The sequence below is a fragment of the Salminus brasiliensis genome, chromosome 5, assembly GCF_030463535.1.
Source record: "Salminus brasiliensis chromosome 5, fSalBra1.hap2, whole genome shotgun sequence".
In the NCBI taxonomy this organism is placed as follows: domain Eukaryota; kingdom Metazoa; phylum Chordata; class Actinopteri; order Characiformes; family Bryconidae; genus Salminus; species Salminus brasiliensis.
Genome location: NC_132882.1, coordinates 14,256,169 through 14,282,159, shown reverse-complemented (window position 1 = coordinate 14,282,159; position 25,991 = coordinate 14,256,169). Strand labels below are relative to the sequence as shown.

At 41.8% G+C, this 25,991-nt stretch overlaps 1 protein-coding gene across 1 annotated transcript in view; it reads right to left on the bottom strand.

Moving 5' to 3' along the window:
* Positions 1 to 25,991, bottom strand: part of ldlrad4b (low density lipoprotein receptor class A domain containing 4b) — a 78,481-nt gene that overhangs the window by 27,532 nt on the left and 24,958 nt on the right. Inside the window, exon 3 of the mRNA XM_072679504.1 lies at positions 12,652 to 12,792. Coding sequence (XP_072535605.1) covers positions 12,652 to 12,792 — 141 coding nt within the window. The remainder of the gene's footprint in view (positions 1 to 12,651; positions 12,793 to 25,991) is intronic.

Here is a 25,991-nt window from a genome sequence, read left to right as displayed (position 1 = left end):
TCACTTGAGAGAACAGAGTCAACAGGCTGGAACTCATCTGGAAGTCATTCTAATCTCTCGCTGGAGCTTCAGAACTCAGTGAGCTCTGAACATTTACTGCTTATGGCAACCAATCATAGTCGATGATGGATGATGAGGCTTATCCAATTGTAAATATTCAAATACAACAAATAACCCTGCCACCTGAAAACAAGCATTTTATAATGAGACAAAGGCCCGAAAGGAGGATTTTCAATAGGTACAGCACTGTGCAGAGGTTTTAGGCACTTAAGCACACCATTTATCTCTGAAATAAGAGTATATTTACTTGTAAACACTCTACAGATCACATTAGAACTCCAGAATTTCTCATTTTGAAGCAAGTTGATACTATGTGAGCTAGTTTAAACTGAACAAATATAATAATATAAATCTAATTTGTTCAATTCAAACTAGCTATATATTTCTATATATGTATATATAGTGTCTATACGTGTCTATTGTATCTATATGTAGGCAGAAGATGTCTGTTATAGAGTCGGCTTTCTGAGACGCTAGCACCCTTCGGTCATTGTCACGGTCATATCATAATATTTTCACCACTCTTGGTTTTGTAATGAGCCTGGGATGTCACAGTTATCCAGTTAACCTCTATAATGAACACCTTCCTTCACCTAATACAGTGCATGGCATGATGTCTCTACAACTCTATATACACACACAATGATGGTACTATATAGGTGCTTACCTAAAATGACTCCTGTATTGACTGCGTTTGAAGAAGGTACATAAGTAGCATGTGAGATCTTTAGGACACTAAAATCAGAACTAACTTCACTTAGCTGAGCTTGTTCGGTCTCTCTCCCTTTCTCTGTCTGTGTGGAAAACCAACGCTGACCTACTTTTTTTAGACCCAAAACACAACCAGTGGTAGGCAGAGAGAACACTGCTTTGGCAAATCTGCTGAGACGCTGACACACACACACACACGCACACACACACACACACACACACACACACACACACACACACACACACACTTATAGCTTTATTTATATATAAAAAAAGATCTGAAGGTGTATCCATGCACCCATATTTGGGCATTTTCTGCAGCTACCAGCTTCCTTTAATGAAAAACATCTCAGTGTGCCACAAGAAACAAAAAATGAGAGGAGAAGAGAGGCCGAACCCGGCTGTCCAGTCATGCCCGGTGAGCCGTGCTGAGTGGGCCAGGCTGAACACAGCCGCTGGAGACTAAACTCAGGCTTTAGGCCAGTAAAAGTGCTCAACTGCAGAAAGGCTCCCAAGCTCCCTGTATTGCTTCAGCAACCTTTTCCAGCTTAAAGACCCACCTGTAAAGGTTTCACATTGCTTTTACACTCGATGCTTGCTGGGAAAAATCACACCTCAACTGCCCCTTACCTGATTCATTAAGAATTTATGCAGGGGATGTAGAGATTTACTGTTTTTTGTCCAGCTGGACGTTCATTAAAGCTGAAATAACAGCTAGTAGACTGCAGGTTTCCCTCAGCCATTAAAATGTGCCAGAGACAGACTGCAAGAAGAGCTGGACTCTAGTTTTGAGGGTCCAGTTAAAGAGGGGAAGCTATGAGCAAGTGTCAGAATTGCCCCTGTGAGTTTATAACGAGAAAGTTCATCCTCTTACTCTCCTTTCAGAAACTCACAGCTGTGAATGACATGCCCATATCAGACAGCCAACAGCACAAGATACTGTGCTCTAAATTGTGAGTGCTCTTAAACAGGGCTGGACTTATTATAAGACTAAGATCATTCTTTATAGCCCAGGCACAGCAGAACAGCAGAATGTAGCCTCCACATTTAACCCAATGAAGTGAACACAAACACACCCTGGTCACTAGGGGCATTGAGAGCACATGCCGTGGTGCTGGGCAGGCACTCCAGGACCCAGGAAGCAATTAGGGGTGCACTGAATGTTGATGGAGGAGAAAGTGCCATTGCATCACTCCCACTACCCCAACTTTGGTCCAGGGGACTGAGCCGATGATCTTCTGGTCCTAAGCCCGCTTCTTTAGGTCACAGCCTCCCAGCCATATATACACATTACCCCCATATCCAATATGTATTTATTTATTTTCTTATAGTGTGTATGGGATTTTGGGCCCCATGAAAAGATATTACACTGGCTCCCCACCTTAGAAGCATCCTAGTCTCATCCTAATCTAAACTCCTTAGATGTCAATGTACATAATATAATTATATTACTATGACTATAATGCTCATCATATGTCAATACCTTAACACTGTGTGTCAACATCATGGCTATATCGGTACAGACGGCATATCGCCCAGCATTACAGGCAGCTACACATGAGTGAACACTATATATTACCTTCAGTTCTGATGAGCAAAGCTTAGAGCAGCAGGACAGACCTCAGGGAGGCACCAGCCACCCCAAGAGTGCGAAAGCCCAGCAGAGAGACATGAGCCATTATCATTTTAGCAATCTCAAACTGTTTACTGGTGCTGAGAGTGGAAAGTGTGTGAAGAATGTGTGTTGGGGGTGGGAGGAGGTGTTCAGTGGGCAGATGAAGAGACTGCTAACCATGGTAACACGGGCAGCTCAGAAGATGCAAGACGGATTCAAACATGTTGCCAATAATACAGAGAAGGCGATGGAGAGTGAGGCGGAGTAAACTGGCGATGAAAATGAACCTTCAAATTAAATGAATTGAAAATATTAGAACATTTCCTAACTCTATGCTCCTCAAGCTGCCTCGCCACTTCAAAACTTTTCAGGACTTTTGTATGTCAGATTTATGATTTTTGTTGTTGTTGTGGTTAATTTATAAATATTTTCAGTTTTCCCCCAATTTGGTTCTGCCAATTAACCCACCTATTAACCTGTAGCTCCCTGTAGCACTAGCAATGCTCCCAACAGTAGGAGGGTAAGGACTTAGATACAAGCAAAGCCAGCAACCACCTCTTTTTGAACTCCAACCGATGCAGCATTGCCAAGCAGCCAACATGCTTGGAGGAAAGATCCGGATCCCCAGCTCCACCGCACCACCTAACAGACGCCTGTGCCGGCCAACATTGCGCAAGAGTGATGAGGAAAGAGAGCTCAATCTACCTACCTGGAGAGAGCCTGGCCAAGAATGCTCTCACGGCCTCCGGCTGCTGATGGCAAAGCACGTGTGTTTTTAAACCACATAATTGTTTGCAGCTTTGCTCTGATAGTGATGGATGCCAGTGTCCTCATATTTGGAATTTTGAACAAATCCCAAATAAGAAATAAAAACCAAAACATTGATCTATGCCAGAATCTTTGTAGAAGTATGAGCTAGAAATTTATTCTTAAGAATGGTTGATGATTAAGGCCCAATGTTGCCAACTTACAGAGAAGTAGCAGGAAGGGTCTTGGTGCTGAGCTGAGGAAGATGCCTATGGGCTAGAACTCAATCACCTGCTGTAGACCACAGAATGGGCCTCCGCCAGCATACTAATGCCAACAGCTGGGTCCTTTAAGCCTGGCCACATCATCTGCATCTCAGCGCCTAATTGGCCAGTTTGATGATAAAGCTGGGTCTTTTCAGTACGAGTTACTATAGGGTAGTCTATTCACTACTGTATCTCTTATTCCAGGCTTACACACAGCAACATACAGACACGCTGGGACAATAAGCAGACAAACGGCTGGACTTCAAACACACTGCCTTCATGTTCATTTCCTCTCTGTGTGGCCTCCCCCCCTTCCCCTCCTTCTCTTTTCTTGTGTTTCACTGGGTTTCGTTCTGGCCTTTGAGGCAAAAAAAAAAAAAAAGAAAGAGAGAGAGAGTAATGCCCAAGACTAGCCCATTTATTGCCCCGTTCTCTGTTGCTCTCTTACTCTTTGAGGGGGAGAAAATCGAGAGAGGAGAGCTGTCAGTTTCCCACCTTTAATGGTCCCAGTTGCATCATTAGCCACCATACCCACACAGGGTCAAACTTACTGTGGAAAGAGACAAGGAGGGAGAGATGAAGCTTGGGACTGAGGGGTTGGTGGAGGCAAGGGAGGGGGGGTGGTCCTTCGTAGTGGGTGGCTCACAGGACAAAATGACAAAATGACAAAGAGAATGGTGAAGAAAGAAGCCCAGCAGACCTCTGTGATAAACAGCCCCAGACCCCCTGCACCTCCTGTCAGCTGACACTTTCCAATATCCATCCATAACCACGTTGACGGCAAGTATCTACTGAACACCACAGCAGAAACCTCTCCAACAAGCACCGCTAATGGGACAGCGATGTGTGAGGTATCCGATTAAAGAGACAGACGCAAATACGCAAAGAACGAAGGAGGAAAGTGAGGCCTTTCACACCAACAGCGCTTGCCTCAATTCTGCTAGAGTCCGGTACTGAATCTCAATTTTCACAAAGTGCTGACTGCATTTTACCAGCACTACCAAGCACCGACGTGCAAAAGTAAATAAATCAGTCTCTAATCTTTGACACCAAGTTTATTTTCACTTAATGGAAATAAAGCAGCCAAATTCAGGGTAAAACGTCACGCTTTTAAAGATGTTGAACTGACGACGGCCAGCAGAAAGCATGCCATAATAAAAGAGCTCCAAATCCTGGCGGCACATTTCAGAACCAGATGATCAAAGGGAAGGTAGGTTTATTAGTTGCATCAAATCAAATGAAAACTATGATTTAACACTCAATTAATCTTTGTTGAAATAATTGGAGTGTTTTGGACTGAATGAATGAATGACACTCTTTTGCTCTATATAGTGATCTCATCACCACCCCAGGCATAACATCCCATGGCAACATAACACAGCAGGAAATGTTTTCAGAGAATGTTTTCATCAACAGCTACATCTTACATCAAGCTTGTTTATTTTGTCAGTTCTCCATTTTTGTGATTGTAACGACTGTGGAAAATCAAGAGCCGAGAGCCATTTCTTCCTGTTTTGTGTTGAACTGACAATTTCAAAGCATTTCGGCTGCGTTTTGTACGTTTTTACAAAATTCATATACACACAGGGCTGGACAATATGATAAAAATGATATATAACAATGTTTAAAGAAATCTTTACAATACACAAGATTTATTGTGATACTGTGTCATGAATACAAAATTCACCACAAATTTACTTTAAACAACTCTCCAATACCTAATCCAATACTCCATTCAAATAAAGATAACTCAGAGAATACAGAGAATACACTCCCTGTAATGAAACATGCAGTTGGTCAGTGTCTCATTAAATACTGACGAAATGAATGGTATATCCATAAATGCATAATGTGCAATAACAAAACCGATCTTGATTCGATAAAATACAGTGATATTACCCAACCCCATAGCCCCTATCTCACATCCTTTTTACTTCTAAGAATGTCAAATGGGAAAGAACAGTTTCTGATGCCCTAGGTCTAGGGCTCGAACGTCCTACAATTTGAAACATTTGGATAATCTGAGTTTATATGTTCTCCTGTAGTTTACCTGCTTATTTCCAGGGGTTAACTCTAGTTATCTATCTTGCCTTCATGAGCAAGTAGTCTAGGCTTGCTTCCAAATGAACTCTGGTGTGATTTGTTCGAAACAGGAACAGAAATATGGCATGTTTTGATACATAGACGGTTCCTCTATTGAGCTCTGAACTGGATCGGTTCAGTTTTAAAAGGGCTTAGCATACACCACAATATTACTACATGCATCAACTGTATATTACATACTGTATATTAATGCACCAGTTTTCAAACACTCAACAGACCCTCTTCAAATCATGGAAAAGCTTATGGCTATACAGGGGATCATTACAAGGCATATATACAAGGCACAGTTCCTCGTGGTAGACTGCTTTTGAATATCACAAGATGCACTATATGTCCAGATATTTGTGGACACCCCTTCTAATGTATGCATTTGGCTACTTTTAGTACCACCCATTGCAGGGACAGATGTGCAAATGCATGCACACACACAGCTTGTCAAGTCCTTGTATAGAACTATTGCCAATAGAGTAGGACTCCCTGGAGCAGATAAACATGAACCTATTGGCACCATGCCTAATGCCAGGTGTGGGCTGGAGGAGTATAAAGCCCCCCAACACTGAGCTGTGGAGCAGTGGAACTGTGAATGTTCTCTGAAATGTTTGTGCTCCATTCAGTACCTCTGGGATGAGTTGGGGAGGTGATCATCCAACACCTCACACAGGAGGTGTTTTTGACCCTGAATGCAATCAAATCGCGTATCAGTGTGCAAAATTATGTGCTTCATGGCTGTTATCAACATGTATCAATAACTTTACAAACAGTCCCAGCTCCCCCTAGCAGCAAACACACTTCCAGGACTACCTCAGAAGCGTCTCCTGAAAGTCACCTGAATTCAACACAAATAAATACATTTGAACTATTTGATACAAAGACTATTGAACTCGCAGTTGGTTAGTTAATATGTAAATCACCCGTGTTGAAGCCTGGAATGCCTTCAGTAAACCACCGCAACTTCCAAGTCATCAGCCATCTTCAGAGAGCTGAATTACTTCTCTTCTATTGAACTTCAAAGAGACCGTGACCAATAAAGAGAATCGAGAAGATCACAAGAAAAGGTGCTTCAAACGTCTCAAAAACACGAAAATACATGAAAAGTGACAAAACAAGTGACTCATTCAAGCCACATTTTTTCACCAGTCACAAAAAAAAAAGTCTCTCAAAGACATTTTCATTCGCATTCAGCTCCTTGTCTTTCCAGTGCAGCATTCCAGGGAGCAAAACAACTCCATCAGCCACGTCCTCTTCTCTCTCTCTCCAGGAACTTCAATGCCCCCGTGCCTGACTTTGCCTCCCTGAGAGTAATGTTGACTGCATAGAGAAGAGGTGACGTCGGTTTGGCAATGAGAACGTTAGCATGAGAATACAGTGGGCTGCGCTGGGCTCAGATTAGCACGAGATGATGAGGATTACGCATGGAAATCCCAAACTCAAACAAACTGCCGGTGCTCTTCACTCCAGACAAGACTCAATCAAAGCCACTGAACGTGACCTGGCTGACCTCCTGACCCTGATCAACCTGGTTAAAAACTCTTGCAGAGAAAAGGAGACTTGGCAAGGGAGGACTGTGAGAGGGAGGGAGGGAGGGTGGAAGAGAAGGGGAGAGCAGGCGATAGAGAGACACCGATAAGTAGTGGAAAAGAACGAGGGTGAAGTTTGTATTCCTGGAGCTCACCATGTTAGATGGAAAAACAACGAATGTTGAGCTTGGTGCTAAATTTGTGCTAAAGAGTGCAAGGCCCCAGGACTTGATTCCAGTCTTAAAGTTAGATTATTTAGAGGAAGGAAAATTATGAGTGATGCAATGACACAGAAGTTGTGGGCCAGCAGACAGAGGTCATGTATACGATTTCAATACACTTTATATAAAATTTTGTGAATGTTCCCCTCACGATTTGCAAGCTCTCCGATCTGTTTACGCTCTAGAGTGCGATGCTCGTACTCAGTCCTGGCTCTGTAAACAGGAAATAAACAAAGTGGCTCGGTTTGAGCAACACAACACTATTTGAGCCAATCAGCAATGGGATGTTCATGCTTGTGCATAGGATGAGGGAAGGGGGGACTGTGTATCTGGTACATGTTGAACTACTCGCATTGTCAAGGAGAGATGGCAGAGAAACGTCCAAAAAGGACATGATCTGACAAAGAAAAGCTGAACAAAAAGGTCTTAGATCAGACAAGGGTGAATACACATGGCGTAAATACTGGTGAGGACGATGAAGAGACCTCTGAATGTTGAATGAAAATGAAAAGGGGAAAGGGTGTTGCTCTATTATTGCTGGTAGGTGGGTAACACTGACTTAATTTTGCTGTTTCACAGAAATAGCTCAGTGTCGTTCTGTCCCGTTTGTGTATAAGTACGCTTGATAATCGCAGCAACAGTCTGCCAACCCATAACCTAGCTAAAGCTAACCTAGCAAAATGCTAAGTACTTGCCATCACTTTGCTCTCTCTAAAATTATATCATGGTATTTGATCATACCACATTTGCGAAGAGTTTTACGGCCAAGGCTTTATGCTTAAATTATGCACAAGTTAAAATAATGACATTAGTTGGACAAGGCTGGTAGCCGGTGTGCCATCACTGAGGTAGCGAAGGCGGACAAGGCCGCTAGCCACTGTGCCATCACAAAGTGGCTGACATGAAACCACATTACCCCATGAAGCTTCATTGTATATTGCTGCAAAATCAACAATAGCAAGTGGGTTTGATGGCGGTGATGCTTGCAAACCAACGCAAGTTGTCTTGGCGAGTGCCAGGGTACAAGGATCTACAAGCAGGGTTTTATTTCTCATTTCCCAAGCTACCCTCTAGGAATCCCAGAATATGCCCTGAATATACTGCACATGCCCAGGTCACTGGGTTCATTGACCAGCTTACTGGGAATAGTTGCAACGCAGGCAAAGCTTTAGCCAATGAACCACATCCTGGCACAAATGTTCCCTTTATTCCATGGATGAAGGGCAGTGTGAAGAACTCGAGAGACTGCACCTCACACAGATATGTTTGTGCAGGGGGTCAAAGGAAACAGGAATGGTGCCATTAATGTGTGCCATTCAAGTACTTCATACCCACAAAAGTAAGTGGCACACGGTTGGTAGTCATCTTAACATTTCTTTGGCAGTGGCACAATGGTGGTCCTTTTGAAGAACAGCGGGACAATGAACTGAGTCAGTGAGCAGTTGTAAATGTCTGAAAACAGCTGCGCTTCATAGGTTCTGAAAAAAAATAAAAATGTGTTCGGCACAACAGCTTTGCAGGCTTCCTCAAAGTTCTTCTTTCGTTTCTCTCTATTGTCTAGACCAGCACAGCCGTGCACCAGCACGATACAGGCTTGGAACTTTCAAGAGATATGGAGGATATGAAAGTATATTAGACGCAAACAATTTGTTAGAAACGGAAAAGCTCCGACACAAAAACCTGAATCAGACACAAAGAAGGAGAAGCGTACTAAGTGGAAAGGAGAAGGACTCTTAACGGTAGACATTACAGAAAGTGCGACGTGCCTCTTACTGAGGTACTGGGCTCTGAGAGTGACCAGCTGGCCAGCTGTAGAGGAACAAGCTTCTCTAACTCTGCACCACCCTGGAGAGCCATTAAAACATGCTTCAAAGTGTGCCACTCTCAGGCCCCATCTGAGGAATGAGGCTCCAAAAGATCCCTCTAGAAAAGAGCGAAGCGGCTTTTTAACACTGACCCCAGATCAGCGTCGCAACTCCTGAGGCCGAACAAAAGTTGTCATGTTTATTCAGTGCCACTCAGATAGTCTCCTTAAAATAATCCCTTAAATCACACAGACAAAGAGACTGATCTGAAAGCAGTGCAAGATAGAACAACAGAAGCCCATATCTGCATATGAATGCCCACTAGCCTGTAGCTCTGCATGGGGGCACTGACGGGGGCATAATCATTGCGCCCCCCCCCCCCATCAGTCCATCCAAGTCCCCCTATGGAGAAGCCACACACCGAAACAACCCTGTCTGGGCACGCGGAGGTGAAAAAGCTCCTTTAACCATGGTGGCCCTCTGGAGCTGGGGTCCTTGCCGCTTAAAGCCACGGGTGACCGTAGCCCAGGGGAGCCCATGCCCGTCCCCTGCCGCGCCTTTCAGCTCGGACACTTGAACACACTCGTTTTACGCTTCATTGACTGGAGAGTCACACTGGAGAACATGCAGAGCAGCTGCAGACCGGCCCTGCCGTTTGATCCAAACAGGACTATGGCTTTCAGGCCCATTAACCTTGTAGTGGCCAAACGCAGTCACGGTCCACAACAGCACACTTCATCCACACAAACGCCGGTTACGGAGGTTTGAGCTGAACTCAAGACAGGCATGAGGAGATGGGGGACAGATTCCATGTTCCAGGCCAAATGGCCAATTTTTTTGGAAATATACTGTGATCAAAAGTTTCTAGGTTTATTGGGTGTTTTATTTTATGGGAATTTAGATTTAGTATTTAGTTAGCATTCTGTTGCATAGCCATTCTTTTGCAATCTCTCTACACACATTTTTACCAGAAGACTTATGTACAGATGACCTGAAACTCTCTGTAGCAACATCTTTAAGGATGTTCATGACATTTACAGGCAGGTGTGTTGGATGGTGAGTCTCCAGAGTCAGTAGTCAGGAGAAGTCAGGAGTACTAGAGGTCTCTGTCCAGAGGGAGAAATCTGTGGTGAGTGAGAGGGCTGATCACCTGTGTGACGGAGCCAAGCTGAGATTACCCAACAATACATATTATGTGAAACTAGTCAAAAAGCTGGAGCCACAGAGTAAGGTTTAAAGTTAGTTTCCATCCAATACTTTTGGGATAAGTTGGGGAGGTGGGGATCAGGTGGGGTGGTGATCTTCCAACATCCTGACCTTACTAACGCTCCAAAATCTAGTAGAAACCTTTCCAAGGACCGTAGAGACAATTATTCCAACAGAATTTCAGGATAAGAAAACGTGAATGAGTTGAATGAGCACATGTCTCAATACTTTTGTCCATATTGTGTGGAACTTTTTATTATTATTATTATTTGATATATGGCACCAAAAAGTGTCATTAAATCTCTAGTAAGTAGAATCTTCTGTTGTGTAGCTTACAACAGAAGTCTACATGGTGCTAATCACACATTTTTATCTACTGACTTCATATGTTGTTCTTTTGGGAGCGCAGTGAACAAAGCAGTAATGAGCCCATTTGTGTTTTTTTTTTTTTTTTTTTTTTTTTTTTTTTTTACCACTGAAAGCAGCAAGGACAAAGAACTTGGATAAACACTGCTTTTTTGTTCTTGGACCTGATTCATCAGTCTTTCATTCAACAGCTACGTCTGAGTCAACCTTAAGATTTAAGGGAGTCAAGCCCAGGTCAAGGCTGAAACCAGGAGGGGGTTAACAGGGGTTGAGGCCCAGAGTATGAGCAAGAGGAAGAAAGAGAAAGACAAAAGAAACTCGAGTCTAATAAAACACTGAAATCAGAATGAAAGCACTTCAAGAGATGACTGGACTGTATTTACAGTAACACACAACGCTACTCCTGGAAATGGAAAGATGACTCAATTAGAAAGCTAGGAACACACTTGGCCACCTTTCTCTCTTTTTCCGCTCAGCAAACAGTTTTTTAATTGTATTTTTGGTAAACAGTACCATCATTTAAAGTCATTTACATCTAATTAAACTAAGCACTTTTTAAATTTTCCCTGGCAACCATTATTGTGGTACTTTCTAATGTTCCTAGATGACAGTTGAAACATATAATTAATGCTTTATATGAACAGTAGCCTAATTTGAATGTTTCATGACTAAAAATATGATTATTTCCATTAGGTGCTCAGGTGTTGCTTGCATTGTGTTTAACCCACGCTTCTACAGTCCCAGCTATGGTTTAATGAACTTCTAAGGGAACTTGCACTTAACACTATTTGTCCGTTTAAAATGAGCAAAATACAGTTATTGGGAAAAGAACTGTAAAACCATCTGGCAACCTCAGTGAAACCATCTGGCAACTTCTGTTTAGAAAAGTTTTTGTCTATTTTATGTCCATTTTATTTGTCTATTTTACATTGGTGCCCTTTTTCATGATTTTATAAATTCCATCTATTAACAGTACAATATTTTTATATTTTAAAAATCAAGAAACACAGAGCCTTTAAACTGTAAACTAAAATATACAAAATATTACACTATGTATATTAATCTCTGACATTTTCAGTCAGATAGGTATCAATCATGCACACTTCAAGTGATCATGAAAAGAAAGACATTTTCTTTTTCTTTTTTTTAATTTATTTATTATTAACACACCCCTTATTAACTCTCCAGCACTAGCAAGGTAGGGACTTGATGCATGCTGGGTCCCCAACTCCAGACGCCTGTGCTAGCAGACACCGCTAAAGAGTGATCCACTCAGCCGGAGAGAACGCCAACTGCGCGCTCTAAGACTCTGGCCACTGATGGCAGAGCGGCATAGTGCTAGTTCACTCAGAGCCCCTAAGAGCCGTTTTCATTAACTGAACAATATTTCATCTTCTTTTCCTCCTCAGTTTTTGCAAGAAATAAAAGCATTATCGGAACTGACCTAGAACATTCATGTACTCATGAGTAGTGTGGTGAACCAATTAACCTCTGAGAAACTCCGAATACGTTGAGCTTACTTCAGGACACACCTCTCTGGTGGCTAGAAAAGTGTACTGCTTTTAAAGTTTTTTTTTTTTTTCGTTTTCTTCTCCACTCTCCTTCCTATTCTGTTGGTGTCCTTAAACTGGTGGTAACAAAAGACTAGTGCACATCAAAGCGATCTGGCTGGCTGCCACTGCCTCTGCCTGGTGTCCTTCACCCAGCCTATTGATGTAGCTGAGCTGGAAAAACGCACTCTCTCTCGCTCGCTCTCTTTCTCTCTCCTCTGCATTTAAGAACAAGAAAAGTAGGGATGGAGAGCCTCATGTGGACGCTGAGCTTCATCCCAACACACAGAGCTGCAGGGGGCTACAGGAACAGGGTGCTTACAGCATCTCAATGAGAGCTGACTAATGAGCAGCAAGCAGCAAAGGCATTACGAATTCGTATGACTTCCACACCAGCAAAACAGCAAAGCAAGAGCCAGAACAGAAAACAAATCCGCAAGGGGAGATGAAAAAACAGAGAATTTGACCAAAGACAGAAACTCACAGTAGAGAATGGCAGGCGGGGGGTGCTGGGTGGACACGGGGCAGTTCTCCTCATCACTGTTGTCGCCACAGTGGTTGAGCTGATCGCACACCAGCGAGCCGAGGTCCAGACACCGACCATTAGTGCATAGGAACTTGCACTCTGTGGAGGAAGAACACAGGGTGTGGTTAAAAGCTATTGTATTGATTTTAAAACATAAGGGGGGGGGAAATAAATGAATAAAATAAAAATAAAAATCAAGATCCCACAATCTCAAGCTGTAAACACAAAAGCAGGGATTCACATAAAAAAGCCTCTCTCACCTTTATCCAAATACTTTAAACCAAAATAAATTAGGTGTGAAACTAATGACTGTTTGAAATAGTTGGTTCAATTAACTATTTTCACTAATACAATTAAATTAAACTAATAAAATATTATTCTAGCATTTCTGTCCACTTTGGACTACCATGTACCATATATTTATATTTTATATACTTATATTAGTAGTAAACTAACTCCAAAATATTAAATGATGCATATTAATTTGATGTACAAAAAATGGTATCCAAAAAATGTTGGATCTGATTACATCTTTGTCAATATATGACAAAAGTTTCATTTACTTGCTTCAAAAAAGAAAAAAAAAGGAAAAAAAAAGAAAAAGCTATGTAAACAAATGTACAAAGAAGTGGAGACCTTATTCATACATTTAAGCTAAAACTGGAACTCTAAAAACTTTAGAAGTAGATTTTTTTTGGGGGGGGGGTGATAATCATTGATAAACGATATCATCATTATAAGTCCACTAAAATATTGATAACATAACAGCAGCATAATGCAATTATGTTCTTTCAAAGAGCAATGAACTTTTCATTAATACAAGTTTGAGGGATGTATGATTTTTGTAGCAAGTCAAACGTTTGTAGTATATTTTTTAAATGTTTTTTTGTTTTTTTAACAACTACTAGCCCGAGTAACACGTCTTTACCTGACACAGTCTGTTTGGTGTGTGTAGAGGCACAGTTACTAACACACTGGTTATCCGCGACTGGCTCAGATATTGGTCAATTCAAAGGGCAATAAAAAGGTTATGTCCATATATTGCACGATTAGTCAATAATGTAATCATTGTGACAGGCCTACCTGATGAGAGTAGATGTTTGTCTTAAAGAAATGCTAAATAATAAACCTCTCAGTTTAAGGCCTAGTAGTTTGTATAGAAAGCAGTATTAGTTGACAGTTGTGTTGGCCATCTCCACTGGTTATTAAGAAACACCACATCCTCCATGTTAAGGTTTATGTTAATTGCGAGAGAAAACTGGAGTGTGGACTTCAGTCACATGCGGTTGTAAACAAACAGTCATACAACAGAATCTAGCTCTGCTAAGGGATAAGGAGGATTGCTCATAATGCACACATCACGTAAAGCTCCCTCAGAGTCTAACCACAGCATTCATCTTGTCTGAAATGAGCAGTGTTCACCACAGAAGGCTGTTTATAATCTGCCTGACCCCAGCTCCAGGGACAAGCTCCTAATGACATGGCCCTTTTCTCCTCCACATAACACAACAGCTTGTTCTTCACTCGTCTAGACAGAGGGAGGAAAGAAAACAGAGGTCCTATTTAGAGACCAAAGCAGCATGACCATTCCCCATGGCAGTGCCTCTCTGTCCGCCTGCCTGCTTGTCCATCAGTCTGTCTGTTTGTGTGTTTGAGGGAATAGCTATTGAAGCACTAGTGCTCTGCTCAGTCAATCCCTACCTGCTTGGGCTTCTCACTCACTTGCTTCGTTGCTCCCTATAATTCATTTTTCTTCTTCACTTCATTCGATTAGCTTTGCCATTTTTGGTCTACTTCACTACTTCTTTTCTCTACCTACTGGCTGGGGCAGCAATCAGATACGCCTTGGGTCCACAGCTCACATCAGTCCCAGCATATGCATATTTTGTAATTCGAGACAATGTCATTTTGTGATGTTTTTTTATGTTGTGTGTGTTAAGATGTTATAAATCTACCAAGCTCAGACTACACTATGTAGACAAAAGTATTGGGACACCTGCTCGTTCATTGTTTCTTCTGAAATCAAGGGTTTAAAAAAAAAAAAAAAAAAAAAACCCTTACTGATTTCTACAATTTTTTTAGAGCACTGTTGTTGAGGATTTGATTGCATTCAGCAATCAGAGCTTTAGTGAGGTAAGGGCGTTAGACGTCTTGGTCAGCCTTAGTAGACATATTCAAGAACTGACATGTGCATCTCTGATCTACAACAGGAGGTGCTAAGCTAACATTGCTAACAAACAATGGACTTAGACTGTCCCCAATCTTATCTCTATAAATATACCCTCCAAAATCTTCATTTATTTGCTTCAGAATTGTATGGCTTTTATATATACACATTTACATTTAAGGCATTTAGCAGACGCTCTTATCCAGAGCGACTTACAAAGTGCTTTGCTATTTACCCAAGAAAAACCTCAGCTAGTTTGAATAGACTAATAATTCAGAGATAAGCTTAGACATTACTAAACACAAGTCAGTAAGGTGACCACTCTGCTATTCGCCCAACCAAACCAAAACTGAAAGTGTGATTAAGATTAAGCAAAGAAAAGCAGTTCTCAACATTCGTATATGCTTTGCAGAGAAGTTTATTTTTGCGCTTCTAGACTAGAGCAAGTGATACTGTGTTTAAAGTCACACTGAATGATCTGCACAAAGATCTGAGTGCATTTCAAGAGGGATGGAGATGTTTTTGGGCGTGTATTTACAGAGATGAAATTGGTGACCGTCTAATGTTTGTTAGCAGCGTAAGCCTTGCATCACCAGTTCTAAACTAAGGAAGCAAACCTCACATACTACACATGTTTTGGCTCCTTGATTGCTTCCAGGATACATGACAAATCAATCATGTTCATCTCTGTGTCCAAACGTCCTTCCAGTATGAATCTCCCAGAGTAAGTGTGAAAGCAAGGTCTTTTAAGAAGCTCTAAAAAACCCAAACTGAAAGTGTGATTCAGATTAAGCAAAGCAAAGCAGTTCTCAACATTAGTCTGGAAAAGATGACTGGGGAGATGCACTCAGTGTTGCTCTTCAATACTGGTGGATCAAGAGGGTGTTTATGTTTCAGTATGACAACCTGATACTGTAAGAACGTAATGCTGTTGATATAGACGTGGCATTCAAATGGTACTGGGTCATTCATAAAGCAACAAGTGCACATTTGCATGCAAGCTGGAGCCTGTGATTCAAAACTGGGTTTATTCAAAGGCTATGCTATAATACACACTTCACCATGGAAGTCAATCTTACTGGAGTTCTTTTTTTCTACAGTAAAATGACCTCAATCGGTTAAGTATAAAAGAAAAAGAGCTGAATTACAGACAGAAGTGTAGTTTGAACACTGCATGAATGAAACATTAGAAATCATATGTAAATACTCTAGAATAGCAGCTTCATATTTCACACCATGATATCTTCTCAATCCAGTAATGCCTGGATTAATGATTCTAATATTAATCCTAAAGACTAAAAAACGCTATTGTATAACTGTGTAGGTTATCAGATTTTATGGAGTCCCACATGGTTCAATTTTAGGGCCTATGAAACTGATGTCAATTATGACCGCAATAAAGTGAGGGCATATTGTTTCAGTCCTGACCAACACTTCTTACTACTTTGCACTAGAGCTGGGCGATATGGTAAAAATACTTGATCACGATATTTAAAGGATTTTTTTGCGATAGTTATCACGATACTAAAGAAATGTAATCACAGACTAAATACATCAGTAGCAACAGATTCTTCATAACGACTATTCAGATACTCTCACGTACTGAATACAGTGATTTTTATTCAACATCTGCTGCACTGCCGCTGATCAGTCTTTATTAAGCACTAACAATATCCTCGATATGCTTAGAATAGCATATTATCATAACAGAATTTATTATGAATTTATGATATTTCCCAGCTTCTACTTTGCACCAAACACCATGTTTAGAAGCCATTTGTTTTACTTTTCTAAGAAGAATTGTTGCATCACATCATTTGTAAATAAAAAAAATAAAAAAACGGTTATTACCGTATAACACTTAACGCTGAGGCTAAAGCTGTTTACTGACATTAGACATAATTCTTCAAGCTGGCACCTAGCTACATAAACTTAAAATCAGACTTGGCTGGTTAAGAATATCATCCTCACCTAAATCTGTGGATGCTGGCTGTGGAGCACAAACATGAGGTGTAATAAGACAGCAGATGTCATCTTTAGCATTAAGTCACATACTCTGCACACCAGTCAGTCATTAGTGGCTCCTTCTGTCAGTGTCTTGCCATCATGTATACATGCCCACGATTACAATTTCTTGCACCCAGTGACCTTCCAATTGGAAGTCCTTACAAGCACAAGAGCAGCCACACACAAAAAAAAAAACAGCATCTCAAATCAACAGAACCTCAAGATACTTCTTAACTCAGCAACAGACTGCTGTTTTAATGGATGTGACGGAAACATATTTCAGAATTTCTCCTGAAAATAAGATCAAATTAAGTTAAACATTAGATTTACACCAAAACAAAGGGAAAAGTGCTGCTGGTTAGTTGGGTCCTACATAGTTTGAATTCCAATTTTTTTTCCCATACATTTTACAAGGATATCTAAAAAAAAAAAAAGGGAGAAGAAAGCGAGCAGACTGACGCTGGCTTGGGATTCAGATGGCCCTGCTGTTCAAGGCAATATGACCTGTATTATACAAATACCTGCTTTGAAATATAGTGCCAGAAGCACCACCGGTTAGAATCTTTTACAGGGTCTTTTTTACAGTTGTGAAAGCAAAACATCCCCACAAAAACAGTTCAATATTCAATCTCAACATCACCAAAAAAATAATGCAATAACTAGTTCTGTTTAAAAACTCTTGAGGTGTGGTGCACAGAGGACTACCTGCTTACAATAAAAGGGATAATGATCATTCAGTCTGTTTCCAGTCAATATTTATTCACAGTCAAACCACAGCACAAAAAGCATGGTATCTCTTGGCAGTATGGTAAGTACCTAGTATTTAAGGGGTAAATTACTCTTAATAGGTAATTATGTAGTACTTACAAGCAGATATTTGGTGCATATTTTGCATGTTCAGTGTGTAATTCCAGAGTAACTACTGTGAGAAATGCCAGGTATATTTCAGCACTGCCTATTTAATGGCAAGACGTTGCATAAAAGTGGTAGTAGTTATTCAGTTCTAATTCAGAACTAGTTACTACTTAATTATTATGTGCAGTAATACACTAGCATATTCATGAAGTATACTAATTGCAACATTTTAGCACCAAATACTGCTGTACATACCTGGTAGTTTTCACATTACTTACTATGTACTATGTATATACACCAGTTAACCATGATTACCACATATTTACCCATTAAGTGCTAGGCTATTATCTCACCTTAAAATAAAGTGCAACCAAAACCATCTCAACATCTTCCAAAACCAATCTGGCAAGACAATTACAGCATATATGTGGTTGGTGTGGCGCAACAGATAACACCACTTCCTGCCAGTGAGCTACCACACCACGTAGAAGACTGGGGTTTGATTCCTGGTCTGGGTGCTGCACTACACCAATAAGAGTCCGTGGGCAAGACTCCTAACACTACTTTGGCCCACCTCTGTAATACAAGCTAATAAGTCACTCTGGGATAAGATCATCAGCTAAATGCCATAAATGCAAATGTAAATATTTAGGTATGTGTTCTGACCCAAAAGTAAATAACAGAGGAAATATATGGACAGAGGACACACTGGATAGCTTGCTTCAGTTCTGCGCAGAGAGTGACGGTGGCACAACAGATTAATCAGCAAATACTCAAACGATTTAAAAGCGCTTTAACAGACCAAATTTCCCCATCCTCACACTAACCACATTAGTGCTCATCTAAGGCGTGGCGTTCATTTACCCTGCCAGACCATATGCAGTTAATGCTCATACTCCACCCTGCCAAATAACACCAGTCTCATTATGACGACACCATCTCCTCACATTCTCAAAATGAAGGTTAGCAGCATGTTCAGTAAACAAACTGATAAATGAAGTGATGAGACGGGAAATACACAAAGACTGTTGGACAGGAGAGAGAAACCCCCCATTTCACCTTCAATGGAGGTCAATGTATAAAGATTAAGTCATTCTGGAGCATTTCTATTGGTCAATTCATTGTGGAATTTTGACACAAAAAGTGAAAAAGCTTTTTTGCAGGACAGAAATGCTGGCAGCACATCTGGTCATACAGGAGAACCTGGGTACAGCCCTGCCTGCCTGACCATTCTGGACTGAAGCAACAGTGCAGCTTGCAAAGTAGTAGGCCACATGAGCCGAAGCATGCAGCGTAGATCATCGGTCCTCAGTTACGACACTCACTAGTGAGTTCTAATTTGCCTCTAGATGCAACATCAGCAGAAGACGAACAGCTCGTCAGACGCTTCATGGATCAAGTTTCCACGGCCAAGTAGAAACACGCAGGCTTAAGATTACCATGCAAAACGGCAAGCATCATCTGTAGAGGTGTAGAGGTGTAAAGCCCGATGCCATTATGCTCTGGAGCTGTGGAAACGTGTCTTCAAAAAGAGATGGATCATGCGTCACCATCTGGTAGTCTGACAGGAAGATGCCAAAAGAATGCCGACCGAACTGAACACCTTTGGTGCTACAACATATAACAGCATTCTAGAGAACTTGGTGTTTCCAACTTAGTGGCAACTGTTTCAACATGGCAACACCATGAGTACAACAAAAAAAAATGAAATGATCTGTCAGGGTTTGTGTGGAAGAACTTGACTAGACAGCACAGAGCCCTGAATTTAACCTCGACAAACACTTCAGTGATGAACTGGAATGACGGCCGTGAGCCAGGCCTATCACTTAACGCCAGTTCCCAACTTCACTAGTCATACTGTGGCTGTATACAATAACATAGGGGTAGACAGACAAACAGACAGACAGACAGACAGACACAGGCAGAAAGATCAACAGATAGATACGCAGATAGGTAGACAGAGACAGAAGGCCTCCACTGTGTGTGCAGCAGACTGAGAGGAGTGGTTTAGTATGCTGGTCTGTATCTGCTTCCCTCTCCCCCTGCATTCCATTCCAGGCAGGGGAGAAAACACACAGCCCACTGGAGAAAGGGAATGGCAAAGGAGGGCAGGAGAAGGAGAAACTAAAGGAATCAAAAAAAGAAGAGTGGTGCACCATCATGCGACAGAGACAACGGAGAGGACTGCTAAGACAGAACTGTCCACCTGCATGGAATTCTGGAGAAAATGACAAAGCAATGACGAAGAGGGAAGCAAAAAGAGAGAAAGAATGGGAAGGTGGGGAGTAGCCAATAAATAGTTCAGGAACTTGGAATGAACTTGGCTTCCCATGTCCCGAGGCAAAACTTCCCCCCTCTCCCCTGCCCACAGCAAGAATACAGCCAGCTCCCCAGTTCTCGGCCTGCTTCTCCCAATAAACCAAGCCCAAGCCTCAACTCCAACTCCTCTCCAGCTGCTCACACAGGCTTATTCAGTCTGGTTCTGTGCACTCCTTTAGCAGCACTAAAAAGGAACTGCTGTCAGAGTAAGGTATGTAAATGAGTATCAGCATATTTTATTCACTAAAGCAGGCTGCTGTGCTTCACAGAGCTGTGCTCGACAATACTTAAAAAAAAAACTTAAGTGAGGAAAGAGAGCTACATTTCTTTAACCACTATGGGAGCGTACGGAAATTAAACATCCATGTGATGTAGAACTTGTGAAGATACTGCCAAAAGCAACGTTTTTTCAATGTGTGATCTGATAAGCAACACTGATTTCAAATATTATATAATATACGTCTTAATTCCTCACCTGAGGTTGGTCAGGATGCTCAATTCCAAAGCAATCCCAGTTCCCACAAAAGAGCACCACACATCACCCACAGTTAACCGATCAATAGCGAGCCGTTCTCTCTGGTCACTCATTAGGCCACCTTTGGCTGCACAACAGTTTGCACGTAGATGACCACAATTTGAACTAGGGACGTACATTCTGAACAATTCTGATATCTGGATACCGGATAACAAACAGATATCCTGCTAACCGATAAGGGCTAAAGCTTATGGTGACAGGACTAGTGTTAGAAGGCTAAATGGAACACATTTAAAAACAGCAAAGGACAATTCTACACAACTGTATGATGTACCAACATGATATTTTGTCTGTGCACAGTTTTTTTAGACCTGATAAACATCAACTGGAGTTAAGCAGATCAGTTAGCAACAAAGCCACTGTGCAATCTGAGTGGGGCCCACTCAGTGTGGACAGTGAGGTTGAGTGGGTTCCAATTTTTTCCCCCCAAACTGTCACACCGGGGATGGAGAATACCCCAAGTTGCGCAAGTAGCACAGATGATTCTGCGTTTACGTGGCTTCCATGCAAATCTCATCTTGTAAAAACAATCAAATATAAAGTTCAGTTTACTCACAGGGTCATAGACAATTACAGCCCTAGCATAGCAGGATAACAATCTGGTCATCACAGAGCAAATTTATGTCAGTATGACTGACTGAAAGCCCACCGATAACCCCGTAGACAATAATGACTCAGATCAAGCCAATGCTGTTGAAAGGATCGGTAGCCTACTCGCTAAGCTAGCCTTTGCTTCGCTAGCTACTATGGACTAACTGCTGAGCTACCGAGACAACCCATATTCATACTCAATTGCTGTTGGCTTGAAGGAAGCTGTTCGGCATCATTCGCTAAAGTTTATACTTCTGCTTTCAAGACTCATGGGACTAGACCACCACTAGAGATGGAAATCTCTAACCTCTGAATGATCTGATTAGTAAATCATAGGGAATCAAATTTAGAAGAAAAGAGCAATTATTGATCTGTTGTCCTCAAAACTGGGGCAGGAAAACTGTCAATTATTTTGAGAGACAAGTGTGGGATGAGACTGGGGATGAGACTGGGGATGAGACTGGGTGGTGATCACCCAACATGCTGGGGGGGCTTTCTCTCGAGACAAATGCAACGGCCAATCTTTCCCATCACATAAAGCATCACCTATCTGTTCTCAATATACTGCAAAGCATAGAGCAGTACAATCACCATTTATTTCATGCAGTCCACGTGAAAGGTAGCAAAGCATCAGCCTTATGCTGAGGATGTTCAGTAAGATTATTCTCTATGAGAAAACAGCATCGACTTTCAGGGGGAAATGTATTCATGACAGGTAAAAGGAGCAATTGCCTTAATTTTCTCTTCTAAAAAGGAAGGACCTCCTTATCCCAGCTGCTTATTTCCACCCAGGAAAGACTGCAGTCCGGCTTTTGCTGCATTCATCAAGACACTTCCTCCTTCAGCACGCTAACTCTTTCATCAGTCAACGGCACAGGCCATTTTTCAGGGTCGTTTCAGAAACTGTGATCTTGATAAACACATAATCAACTAGCGAGACCACACAAGTGCCTCTTCCACATCCGGACATTCAGGTGCGTATCATTTCATCAGCGACTGGCTAATTGCCAGCCGGGCTTTACTGGAGTGTGCTGATAGAACACATAATGTGATTAGTCCTCAAGGTGAATTGGGAGAAATCTTGCATCAGCACACCCGAAATCCTTCTCATGTATCCGGCAGCTTCCTGTGAGGACACAAACCCATCTGCATACTTTCTCGTCATGGCTTAGATAAACCCCCTGGCCCATGCGTCTGTACTTCCTTATTCATGAACCTGTGCCTGCAGAAGGTCAGAAGAATGCCGCTGCTTCTGACAGGCTGCTTCCACACAAGCTGAAAAGGACAGTATTCGCTGAGGTTGCTAGCATGTCTGTCAATGAAACCATGCACTGCAAGCCTTTTGTCTACGGCACGGAAGTTGATGTGCCATTCCCACTCCATGGCTTGACACCAGATATCCTGGTCTCTCAAATGTTGCACTCCAAGCACACGCGGGTTGCCAAATTTTGTCTATATATGGGCTGTATGCACTCGCTGGAATGCACAGAGGAAATACAACCCATATTCATAACTCAATTGCTGTCGGCTTGATAGAAGCTGTTCGGCATCAGTCGCTAAAGTTTATACTTCTGCATTCAAGACTCATGGGACTAGACCACCACTAGAGATGGAAATCTCTAACCTCTGAATGATCTGATTAGTAAATCATAGGGAATCAAATTCAGAAGAAAAGAGCAAATATTGATCTGTTGTCCTCAAAACTGGGGCTGTCAATTAGCTCCAATATTGTACCAGAAGCAATATATACTTATTTATTTATAATATAAATAATTATTATAGTATTTTTTTAGGAAAAAGGTCATTTTTATGCAGTAAAACAGTGGGATCTGAAGACTATCTAGCAATTGGGGTTTCAACACTACACAAAATGAACCACTGTCTGACGAATCTTTGCAGATAAACTAGATTCTTAGATTCGTCTTGATGCGGACGTGGATGATTCTGTATCATTTCACAAATGTCAAAAATTGATTTTTAATTAAACAGAATGTTGACAGAATGTAAAAGAAAAAACTGGAAAGTGCAGAGCCTGGTCAATCTGTGGACACAACAAGGATAAGTGAGAAATCTGACCGGCATCCTCTATAATAAAAGCAAGCATATGGAAGAACTCTGACCATTTGTAGTTGCTGCAAACCAGAGCCATTCTTCATTGCTGCTAAACGAAGGAGAGAATTGAGCAAAACCACGACAAAGCTTCCACCCAACTTTTATTGCCAAGGATTTGTGTCCATATTTCAGTCGCCTTGAGCCAGTTTTTTGCGTTATGCTGTGTTCCTTTCCGTCGCAAAGACATTTTACTGACCCAGTGATCACCACACTCTACAACAAGACCAAAACCGAAGACATGGAATCACTGAAGAAAACAGATGTCCACACATCACGTTACAGCTATCCCACCTATCAATGAAAAGGTCACCATAACTGTGCATTTCATCCCCATCAGCTCATATGCTCCAAACAAGAGCAGTGAATGAGAGCCACATTGGTGCAGATATGGCTGAGCTGAGAATGGCTGAGAACGCTCCAACACGGATGTTGCTGCTGAACTGCTGCTGTTAAACCTGGCATCTCAGCCAGCACTCAAGTCAAGGCTACCAGAGAGGGTAAAGCCCTATTCACACAAAGTAAGATTTTTTTCCGGATGCGATTTTTAAAGCAGTGGAACCTTCACACCAAATCAGACGCGTTTTATTCCTTCTGTGCACTGTAATCGGGGTTAGAACCCCTATAGCTCTCAAATTTCCACTCTGCCAGTTACAGACAGCATAAAGTACTCAACTTCATTCCCCTGCCTTTCAGCTCTGCTCCTTCATGTATTTTCTTTAACCTCTGCATTTGTATAGTCTGCGAGTTGCTCGTTATATAAGATTTTGTGTTGTGCCACGAACAACATGAGCTGCTCATTTGTTCGGTCTGCAACCATGACAACAGCGCTCTGATTGGTCAGCATCATTTTAAATGTACACAGCGGCAAAGTCTGTCAGTTTCGGACTTCGTGCTCAAAATATGATGCTTGTTTCGTCTGACTCTGTGTGAAAGGGCTTAGGGCCCATGTATTACAATATTTTTACACTGGTATCAGAGAGTTGATACAATATTACAAAGCATAATATTACAATACTCTCATATTAAGTCCGTCATGATAACTTCTTTGGGATGAAAATTGTCTCTGAAATAATTACGATAAACCATATTATTGTCATTTTAAAATAACTTTATGCCACTGACATAGTAATTATCATGATAGCATAATTATGCAAGTGTACCCTCATAGAGAGCAGAGAATAGTCAGACCTTGAAATTAGAATATAAAACAAAAAGGTTTAAATGTCCTACATAAATAAATAAAACCAGTAAGTCAACACACCGGCTCATTCACGCTAATGAGCTCTCATCGGATCAAAAAAACTCACTGCTCAGAACAGAACTCGATTTTTAAGGGAGGTGGGGTGGGGGGGGGGGGGGGGGGGTGGAGACAACTTTCCTGTCTTGACATTGGCATGGTCATATAAAGACAGACTAATTGCCATTTAAGCCATTAGGGGTGTTTGCTGAGAGAGGTTCTCTCAGTGTGCATCAGGATAGTGTATGTAGTTTTGGCTGATTTTGACCTAGAGTCCTGAGTTTGACCTATTTACTATCGTAACAGAGCGTTTCTGCAGTCCTGCATGAGGCCAGGCGCAGTGCAGAACCGTTCTGCAACACATGTTGTACAACAGACACACCAGACACACACACACATCATGAGGCAAAAGCAATTTCCGTTATTCTTGCTTTGAGTTACAAGCTGCAAATGTCTGTATATCGCTTGACGAAACGGTGTGAACAACTACAGCACTTGTGAACTCTGTGGTTCACGTGAGCCTACCTGTGCCTGTCGCAATCCGCTCGGCGCCATTATTGATGCACTGGTCACTGCATGCACTGCTCTTTTTCTACATGATAGAAGATAGACGTCGCTACCTGCTCAGATTTGTTCTCCTCTCCGACAGAGAGCAGACGAGAGAACAGGACAACATGACTCCATGACAATGGACAATACTGAGGTCAGCAAAAACTATTGAGGTACAGTAACGTTATTATCGTGACAGGCCTGTTGGATATATCGATATTGTCTCACACCTCTACTCAACAGGATGCAGAATGATGTACTGGTGCATTTTTACACCCCAAACTGGGACAATGCTCTGGGTAGTCTGTGTGGACTTCTTCTGAACAACAGGACAGATTAGCCCAAGCCTTCTCAGTTGAAGCGGCCTCGCTCCTGGCCGTTGCACTCTATGCTAGGCAACAGTGGTGGAGTAACCTTGAGACTAAAGCAGCTTTGATCCCTGAGGTGATAAAGTCTATGTTTATCTCTCATGTGATCAGTTTGCCTGCCTTTTTTTTTTTTTTAAGATTAGTATACAAGCCAGTGTGTGTGTCGCTAGGTGACCCCAGCTTACTGAGTCATCTGTTAGTGTGCCTGTGTGTCATTTACCTTTCCCCAACATCTCCCACAGCATTCTGGCACACTATTAGTTTCAGAGAATGCTTCACCTCAGGTGCATTACTGTATGACTGGTGATCCTTGTGGTGACGTTCCTTTAGGACGACCGGTCCAAGGACTAGAAAATTCTCCCCATTTAAAGAATGCTGTTCTTCGGCCTGTTTCAGCCCACAGCAAGGGATTAGGCTAGGTTCCTCACATTCCACACTTGATGATGGGCCTTGACCTCCATTTCTTGCTTTCCAGCTCTTTCTCTTTCTCTACCAGTGTTAGCGACGCACCGGACAATCTACTAAGTCACATACTTTGGACTTCTAACTATGTTACTG